This window comes from Lipophrys pholis (assembly GCF_963383615.2).
Source record: "Lipophrys pholis genome assembly, chromosome: 1".
NCBI classification, from domain to species: Eukaryota; Metazoa; Chordata; class Actinopteri; order Blenniiformes; family Blenniidae; genus Lipophrys; species Lipophrys pholis.
Window position 1 is genome coordinate 3912323 of NC_137635.1, and position 10070 is coordinate 3922392.

General features: G+C 43.2%; 1 protein-coding gene across 1 annotated transcript; it reads left to right on the forward strand.

The window, feature by feature from the left end:
- Window positions 1-2667: 2667 nt before the first annotated feature.
- Window positions 2668-10068, forward strand: adprh (ADP-ribosylarginine hydrolase). Its single transcript, XM_080483757.1, has 8 exons — window positions 2668-3189; window positions 3925-4039; window positions 4167-4275; window positions 4571-4669; window positions 5499-5604; window positions 8301-8567; window positions 8813-9027; window positions 9407-10068. Exons 1-8 carry the CDS (start codon window positions 3182-3184, stop codon window positions 9553-9555), a joined length of 1068 nt encoding a protein of 355 aa, XP_080339883.1. The 5' UTR covers window positions 2668-3181; the 3' UTR covers window positions 9556-10068.
- Window positions 10069-10070: the final 2 nt, after the last annotated feature.

Consider the following 10070-nt stretch of genomic DNA (forward strand, 5'->3'; position numbering starts at 1 on the left):
GAGCCGTCAGGTCCAGCAGCACACACACCAGCTGTGATAAAGTATAGGCGCCGTCACCCTCCGTGCATATCTGCACATGGGTCATCTGCAGTTATTTTCCCACCGTGACTCTCCGTCTGTGGCTGCGCTCGCCGGAGTCCTTTATAGCTTGTGACAATCCATGTGACAAATAGCCTGCAGGCCTTTCTCCCTCCTGATACCTGCACTCTTCAGTGCACACTTTGCTTTGGATGGTAATCATCTCCGAGTGAAGACCGGCCGTGTGCAGCAGCCACGGGGAATCACTGTCCAAACGCCCGGGATGCACCAGCTGCCAGTGTCAATCAACACATCTGTGTGGAGGCCGGGCTTCGTTGTAGTGAAACCACGCCACCGTGTGGCAGGAGGAGCTGACGCAAGCTTTCCAACCCTGGAGCTGGATTTATTCACAAGTAATGGTGGCGTAAGATTTGAGTAATTACTGTTACAGGTCCGACAACAAGGAGCAAGATGGTTCAGTCTGCAGCTCAGAGGCAAGTCCGCGCTGCTGCACCGTCCGCAATCTGTGAGGGTTCAAGTTTCTACGTCAAAACATGCACAATCACATCTGGATTCCAGGAGGAAATAAATCTCTTACTGCATTTCTGTGCAGCAGGTACAGTTTATACTACATGAATGCAGATTTGAGCTAAACACGTCTATAAACGACTGAACTAATATAACAAAGGTGTCAGGTTTGGTGGATTTTGGGGGTTTGCATGATTTTTTTTTTACATTGTTGGGGGTTTTCAGCTCAAAAAACATACATTTGATGTAAACTGGTGACTCAAAAAAACGGCCTTAAAGTGAGAATGTGCATGTATGTTAACTAGTGGTGTGCCGGACTGCAAGATTTGGTATCGAGCCAATACCAAGTAAACACAGAACCAGTATCGCCGATACCGATACTTTCTAATATTCAAGGTTAATAATTGATGAAATTGCTAAATCTGGATGAATTTCCATGACCTTTAGGTGTTTGTTTTTCATATTTTCCTTTGATTTATTAGTTAAACCGAGAAAAGAATTTGGGAAAAGTTTATAGGCAAACAAAAATATACTTTATTACCATAATAAAAGATTTTTGGATTCAATCAACAGTAACAAACAAATCTTAAATAAACAAACTGTACAAAACTATCACTCCAGAACAAATTAGAATATTACAAACTGAAACTAAATATGGATCTCATTGCTTTGGTATCATTTCGATATCAATACCAACGTAGGTACCGATATTATCAACGTTTTTGAATCGATCCGCCCACCACTAATGTTAGCACTGGCAATGTGTCCAGGGAGCTGCCTTCACCTTTAGTGAGCTGGGATTGTCGCATTAACCCCTGCAATTAACTATCCATCCATCCATCCATCCATCCATCCATCCAAAATATCTCCATAAAAGGCTCATGACTTCATTTCATTTTCCATCTAAAAGAGGCATATTACAAACTGATCCATCAATGAGACACAAGATTTATACGGTTTCTGGTCAGCATATAGAAAACAGCTCAAATGTGACATGCGAGTCAATTTATTATCCCCCAACATCCATCTAATGCTCTGGGGTTTTTTTTGTAAGCACTGATAAACTAGGCTGAACTCTCTCCACACACTACTTAAATATGACCCCGTCTGTCTAAATGGCTGGTGGGCAGGACCAATTGAACTCACAGAAATTAATAACCTCTTTTTCCCTGCTGGAGAACCAGTGGGTCAATCAATACATGTAACCATGATGGACCTTCCCACTGAAGGGGCTTTTTATTTTCTTGTTTTTTTTTTAACATCCGGGCTAATCAAAGTCCTGAGAAGCAGATATATGGGCTGAAATTATAAAGGCGTGTCACAAAAATGTGTGTGTTAACACTTGCTAATTCAGTATTTGAAAAGGTGGCCAGACTTACACTTTAATATAGATATTTTATGAATGATCGCAAAAAGGCAGCTTTGTTTATTCTTTTCATGTTACTCAAGTGGCTTCCACTCGCAACTGGCAAACATGCATGTTGAGTGTGTCTGTTGAGGTGGTTGTGTGTCCCTCCATGTCAGTCCTGTGATGCACTGACGACCTGTGCAGGACGAACACCACCTTTCAGCCTCCGTCACTGGATATAAAACACAGGAGCATCAGGGACTCTTTGTCATTAAAACAATAAACACTTGAAATGATTAAAGCACTTCCAGATGGCAAAAGGTAATAAAAACTGGTTAACAATTATGGGGTTTAATTTGTACCTCTTCAATCTGCTTTTCTTTTTTTCATGAGAAAATTCACCAAAAAACAGTCAAACCCTATGAAAGGATGACTGAGTTTATTCAAAATTGTGCAGAAACAGTTCACGAATCATCCATTAACCCATCCTGGGTGGGGGTTAGAGTTATTTTTGAGTTGCAGAGTGAATTAATATGCAATAAGCCATAGCTGGAGGTCAGTCAGTGGTTAGTCACTGTAGGACTGTGCAGTTGGGGGTTCAATAGCCAGCGGGGAATTGGCTTGTGCATGAGTTTCCTCTGCCATGTGTATGATTTGTTATCATGAGTGTGTCTCTGGACGGACATTCCCTGTAGCAGACACATGGAGAACATGCAAACTTCACCCAAATCAGTCCCAGATCTAGTTTTACATCTAATTTAAGGATTTATTTCAGTGCCTTATAGGATCTTTCAAATGTTGCATGTGTCTGCCAGTGCTCTGTTCATCTTTTTTTATTTTTGATTCGAAGCTTTTATGAAGGTAGAGTTTTGCAGGACTCACCACAAAGCAGCACTGTGATGAACACAGACACCCATGTGTTGCACTTTAAAAACGCAGAGTGAGCCCGGAGTGTCGTTGGACAGAGACTTTGGCCTCCCGTGTTGCTGCTGTGCGTCCATCTGTCCGGCTGGAGCCCCGACACGGAGCCTCGTCCTGCAGCTGCGTCTTTTTTTAGGCCGCACGTTTGAAGAGGAATCCGGGCTGTCGACCTCAGACTGGGGAAGTAGCGCCGAAGAACCCAGCCGAACGCAGTGTGCGGGTCTTTCTTTCGTCTTCTTTTTTCGGCGGTGGACTGATCTGCTTGCGCGCAGAGACCCGCGCGCCCGGAGACGCGAGGCAGCACCGGTGTGACGTGCACGTGTCTGGCCGCCTCGCGACGCCTGATCCCCGGCCAGCCGCGCCGCCATGGCTCGGTGAGGCTGCAGCTGCATGGAGGAAGAAATCACACATTTATTCATCAGTTCATTCATGTCTGTTGAGTTTAACGTGTATAATTTACTTCCAGAGTTATATGCAAAATGGCTTGGCTTGTTTGTTTGATCTGCGTAATAATAATAATATTGACAAAACATTAAATATCAACACAGAAAACCCATTTATTGTACTTATACGTTTCTATACCTTGTATAAGTGCAGACATGCACAAAGTGTATGCATTTATATCTGTTTTCAGAATTCAAGTAAAGAAGGCAAATCCAGTGAAATGCTTTAAGAAAAATGAGTTGGACTGTTTCCAAGACTTCTTGTCCTCCATCTGAGAAGACATTCTTGTCTTTTTCTTATCAATTTACATGATTACTTCAAGTGATGTACAGTCTCAATCGACAAAACAATGCATAAAGCCCGAAGGCTACAGCAAACAACGATAAAGCAGTTCTCACTTTAAATTTAGAAGGTATGTTTGTGTGAGAATAAATAAGTTTCATTGTGAGTGTCTAACAAATAGAGTTTAATCCATATAACAAGGCCACATATACAGAAGTACAATCAACCAGAACTTGCTGCCTCCAGCTCATAGAGGCTGTGAGTTTTAAGCTGGTCTGAGAAGTGTAGTTTATTTATGTATTTATTTATTTTTCAATGCACAGTTTTTACAACTTTGGATGCTGTGCAGCGGAGCAGAGTACAAACACTGTTTATCCCTGCAGATCTGCTACGCTGGAACACTACAAGGCCGCCATGTTGCTGAGTGGTGTTGGAGATGCTCTGGGCTACAGGAACCAGCTCTGGGAGTACAACGAATCAGGACCAGCTATCCACAAGGTCAGTGGGAGATTAAAACAAAACAAAAACAAAAAGAGTGAAGTGATGCCACAATATCACAAGGAGTTGGAATTACAAACTCTGGAGTTCCTGAAAGGGTCCATCCCCGTCCTCTCTGTCATTGCAGGAGCTGCAGGAGCTCGGTGGTCTGAAAAGCATCAAGGCCGAGCTCCCCGACTGGCCCGTGAGCGACGACACGGTTCTGCATCTGGCAACCGCTGAAGGACTGGCCACCGGTGAGGTTCAAAACCACAACGAACCCGTTCCTTCCTCGAACGAGGAGCTGATTGAATCGATCTGTTCGTCATTGTTGATGTTTTTTCGTCACACCCTCCTCTTTAACAGCCCCAACTAAAGGTCAGATCTAATTTCCACTCCTCACCTTGATTTGCTGCTCCATTACAGCTCGAGCAAAACCGGCAGAGATTCAGCGTGACCTTTAGCGTGATGAGGCAGATAACCCGCCTCGTTCGCAGATTAGGCGCGTCTCTTAACATCTGCAGCTCAAACCAAGTTGTTCCTCCCGCGCAGGGAAGGGAGGCGAGGAGCTGCTGCACGAGGTGGCTGCTCGCTACGTGGAGGGGATGAAGGACATGGAGGGGAGGAAACCAGGGCCATCAAGCATCCTGGGTAAAACAAAGTGTTCATTTTCTTTGTTATTGTTTTTTATGCACACAGAAAATACAACACACAAAAACAAAGGCCTCCCCCCCACCAACCCATCGGACAGCAAGTTCTCCATCCACAAGAAGAAATGCAGAATATAGTCCAATTCACCAGAATAGTAATGATAGCAAAATAACTAATAGTAATAGTAGTAGTCATACAATAGTTTTAAAGATAGAGAGATTAAGTAAAAAAAAGTAAAACTAGAGTGAGTGAAGTAAAAATATAAAGTCTCCAATCATAAGTAAAGAGCAACCAGTCACCTAAAGGCCGTTAAACTTTGTGTCTCAGTTTGAGAATTGCAGGGGAAGTTTTATTCCATTCAGAGAATTGTCTCCCTCTAAATAGCAGATTTCTTTGATCGGCAGGTATGTAGTTTAGGAAAGATGTCCAAACTGTTAAAAACAATTGATCTTTACTTTTTACCGCAGCTTGTTGCCTCTCATGGGGATATTAAAGATCTCCCTGTACCAGAGAGTGATACTCGGTGGTAGAGTTTTGACCCAGTATTGCAGTATTGCACTTCCGAACAACAAGAAGGAAGTTTTTCAAACACCTTCTAATGTGGTGTGGAGAGATGTACGTCTCTCGGCGGAAGGCGTAGGAGGAAAACCTCAGGGTCTTTATTAATTTTTCTTTTAAAATATCCCACCGGCTTCTTCTGAAACTAGTGACCACAATCTCTAAACGAGTTTGCATTCCTAGAAGTAGTGGGAATCCGTGCATTTTTCAGTCCCAATCACGTATTTCAGTGGCGAGACGTGACGCGTACGGTGTCGTTCAACCTTTTCAGGAGTTTCCCAACTGAGGCCTGGTGAGGACGGGGGCTTCAGAGTGCCGTATAACCCCGAGGGGACTGGCTGTGGTGCAGCCATGAGGTCCATGTGCATTGGCCTGAGGTGAGGGAAAACAGGAACTATGTCAGTGAGAAACTTCGTATGTATTCTTCTCTTTGCTTGAACCTGCAGTGTCACCATGATATAAAAACAACGTGTGTTTTTTGTGAGGATTTTCACCTTCTTTTCTCGGGGTTCATTTAACTGTGGTACAAACTTTATCTCTTACTCCTGACTCTCATCTCATGTCTGGAGCCGGACGTCAACTCCTTTAATTCCGTCACATTTAAAATCGATAGAACGATTACGAGAGAATATTGTTCCTTTAAAGAGGCATTCAAACGGTGTGTTTTAAACAAGGATTTAAAAGAGGATAATAGGATGAGAGAAGCCTGATTTCCTCCTGCAAGTCGAACCAGTTTGACTGGATAAATAGAGAATTATCCGTCTAATATGTTCCTCTAATCACAGAATAAATTCACCATAACATGTGTAACGTGCACGTTGAAAACGCCACTGTAATATTGAATAACTTTTTAATCCTACTCTTCAAGCACTTAAGCATCTTTATCAATAAGTTTTTCTTAATTTAGCATCCGTTATTGACCCATTCACAACCGTATTTAAATGCAATTACAGTCATACAAACAACAATTCAACAAGTATATTTATCAATTCAACATTATCCACAAAACTAACAAACCTCCGGTCATTATCAAGTACCGTACCTCACAGAAATCAATTCTTTATATCTCTTTTTAAAGGGAATTGATATTTGCTTTATCTCCCAACACAATGTGTTCCACTGTTCTATGGTAGTTTGCACTTTATGAATCTTTACATTTAACTTTCCCCTTAAATCATCGCCTCCTTCTCTTTCACAAACACATTGTCTGAATATCTCCTGGCAATAACTTATTCTTTATACCTTCCTTTGAATAGTGTTGAACTTCAGAAGGTCAATTGATTTTAAAGTTTCAGATGGTAAAGATAGTGGATGAGTGTTTACGAAAAATAACCTTAATTAACGTGAACTTTAATGCAGAATAAAAAGTCTTTGCAATGAGCTTGCACATGTATTTGCCCATTTCTCCACACAGTGAGTTAAATAATGTAAAACTAGTGAATTATAAAGGATGCAAAGTGACTTTTGATCTAGCGTGTCTTTAGCTTTGGCCTGGACTGAGATGCTTCTAGATAGTTTTTTTTTTTACATGAGCTTTCCAACACTTATCTTGAAAAAGGGTCTGAAGCACCGACTGAACATTTTTTTTAATCCATTTTCAGCCATAAAACCAAATCAATGCCGTCAGTCTAATTAGAAGTCTAATGAGCCTATAACTGTGGACATGATTCAGAGACATTCATTACAATGTCTGTTTGATTGCAGTGTCTAAAAAAAAAAAAAAAAAAAAAAAGACACTTACTGCATTTTATTGAATAGTCTGCTTGCAAAAAAACGGCAGCATCTGTGTACTTTTTAGAGACATTTCTACTGGAGAAAGTGGTTCGGAGGCTTTGACAGTTTTTAGTGCTGCTACTCAGAAGACATGCGGCCATTTTTATGTCATTATTGTTCAAAAACGATTGGATTTTCATACAGTGGTCAGACGTTAATCTCATTCGTAGTGTTTTTAATGTGGTTTTTGTTTGGGGAAATTGTGTGAATTGATAGAAGTTGTATGTCAACAGCCATTTCCGGACTAATGTATTTCTCCAATGTGAGTTACAATTCATTTCCATGTTGCTTGTTTGACGGCTTCCAGTTTGCCTCAATAGAGTTTTTAGCAAATAAAACTTGGAAGACCCATGGTAATTTCATGTTGCCGAGTTCCTCATCTGAAGGGGATACATAATGTACGACCGTGACTGAATGTAAATATAACATTTGTTGGAAAGAACTCAGCAGAGCTGCTTTAAGGTCAGAGTCTAAAATAACTGCTGACATATTCGCTGTAGGTCAGAGACTCTATATGTGATGTCGGCACGTTCAGTTTGTTGAAAAGGCTGCAGCTGAATAATTTCATAACGCCAGTTGCTGTTTAGATTGATCTGGCATCAGGCAAGAAAGAAAAATGAGTGAGATGATTTCACAGCTTGAAAATGTAATTAATTGGGGTTTTTTTTTTGTGGATTTTAAAAAAACTAAATGTTTGCGACAGCTTACAAATGGATTAATCCCATAATGAGTTCATTTGTCAACAGGCTGTATTTAGTTGAAGATTTTGGTTTGTCTGCTTTTTAAATCATGTAAAGCACTTTGCACAAATTGTTTTTGCTTGAAAGGTGCTTCATGGGAAAAGACTCAATAATTCATCACGGAATGGTTTAATGGCATAAATCAGTCGTTGAAGTGTTTCCTTCCTTGTTGGTATGAAAGATATTTTGTGGAAGTCGGTTCGTTCAGCCAAAGAAATAATGTGACGGCAAACATTCCTCGATGTTATTTAATTTTTTTTTTTGCTGCCGATTTTTATCCAGAATAATTTAAAAAGAAATGGAAGGAGACATTCTTTGATCACTGAGCAAAAAGTAACCGAATAGCCGAGGTGCAGGATTGAGTCATTAGAAGGGAGGAACATGATGCAGAGTCCATTAAAGCTTAAAAAGAAGTAATTACGGACGGTAAATTGTGTCCAAAACACAAAGATATGTGCAGACATTTTCATTCAGCTGTCGGACCGCATTCCCTTTATGAATGACAAAATGAAACCGCATTGAAATAGTGATAAGGAGTATTGTGTTTTCGTCTCCACCAGGTATCCTAAACCAGACCAGCTGCTGTCGCTGGTGGCGGTTGCCGTAGAGACGGGCAGGATGACCCATCCTCACCCCACCGGCTTCCTGGGCGCCGTGGCGTCGGCCCTCTTCACGGCGTATGCCGTCCAGCGCCGGCCGATCACCACCTGGGGCCTGGGCCTGATCAACGAGGCCTGCCCGATAGCCAGGAGCTTCGTCCGGGGCCGGGACTTCGCCGTGGAGGAGACGGAGAGGGACTGGGGCTACTTCTGTGACAAGTGGCAGTGGTACGAGCGGCCGGAGTCGGGTTTCGTCGGGCCAGATTCACATTTCCAGCGTCAGCAGCTTCTATTAACCTATCTCAGTGCGGAGGTTAACGCGCCGTGACATGAAAGTGCACGGAAAATGTCACGGCCCGGAATTACTTGACCTTAATTTACAAAAGAAAGTACAGCTCCTGCGATACAGAGGACACAGATGTTTTATTTCTTTTTCTTCGAGAGAAACCTTATCGCCTCACCTCTGTCCGCAGGTACCTGGATCAGAGGGGCATCTCCAACGCCGTGGGCCCGGCAATCTGGCCGGAGTGCTACGGCCCGGCGGAGAGAGACGAAGCCTATAAAAGCTTCAGCCTGTCGGGCTGGGCCGGACGCAGCGGCCACGACGCTCCCATGATAGCGCTGGACGCCCTGCTGGCAGCAGGTTCAGACTGGGAGGAGCTCATGAGCAGAGCCGGCTTCCACGGAGGTGAGAGAAGTGGTGTGATGGAAGATTTAAAGATTCAGTCACTGAAACCATGTCGACAGTTTCCCTACATAAAGACCAATTACAGAGTGAATGGACGGGACAGTATCTCACCATGTTTTTACTTTCTCGGACAAAAAGCAGAAGAAAGTTTCAAAAGCTGAAATTATTTTCATCTGTATTCAAACATAGATAACGTCGGGTGTAGCTGTGCCACGTAGTGAGCTTCATCTTCACAGATGAGATATCTGTGAATCTCCAAGCCGGATAAATGAAACTTTTCTTTCAGACCGAACAACTGCTTACGAGCCACAAACGTCCATTTTAATGCAGAACTAAAGCTTGTTAGTATTGAATCAAACTCGTCTGTTGTGCTTCCCAGGTGACAGTGACAGCACCGCAGTAATCGCCTGCTGCTGTTGGGGTCTCCTCTATGGCACCCAGGGGGTCCCCGAGTGCAACTACTCCAACCTGGAGTACCGGGACCGGCTGGAGCGCAGCGCCGAGCAGCTCTACACCCTGTCGCACTAAGATGGCCGCTGCACTGACCCGAGGAGTCCCGGCACATTGCAGGGAGGAGGTGGGGGGGAAACTAGGCCACATGGTGAGGCACGTTGACGGAGAAGGCGCACTCAGTTGTACATCGATCTGGAGAACCGTCACCGAGCTAGAGTGCCGTCTCATACCTGCCTGAGGGGGAATCCGAGTGTCCCACTAACCTAAAGAGTCACATCAGCCACAAGCACTGCGGGAGTGACAAACTGCTGCCGTATAAAGAGGGGGCCCCCTAGTGACGGCTGCAAATTAACATGCAGTTCCACCGAGCAGAACCAATCCAACCTAATGAGAAGCAAAAGGAATGTCCCCCAGGAGGTAATTACTTTATTTTGTCAACCTGACATAATGGCAATTGCTCAGCGAGCTTCAAATTAAAAGCTCTGCCGCTATTGTTCAATGAAAAAATTAATTCCTGTGTCTCATTAAAGCCATTACCTTCATGCAGCGGGGAGCGAGGCAATCGTACAATAAATAATCCAACAAGGCTT

Excerpts from the sequence above, each read along its gene's own strand:
- adprh (XM_080483757.1), top strand. Across the intron at positions 4,040-4,166 it reads CAGGACCAGCTATCCACAAG|GAGCTGCAGGAGCTCGGTGG; the intron begins GTCAGTGGGAGA and ends CTGTCATTGCAG. Across the intron at positions 9,028-9,406 it reads CAGAGCCGGCTTCCACGGAG|GTGACAGTGACAGCACCGCA; the intron begins GTGAGAGAAGTG and ends TGTGCTTCCCAG.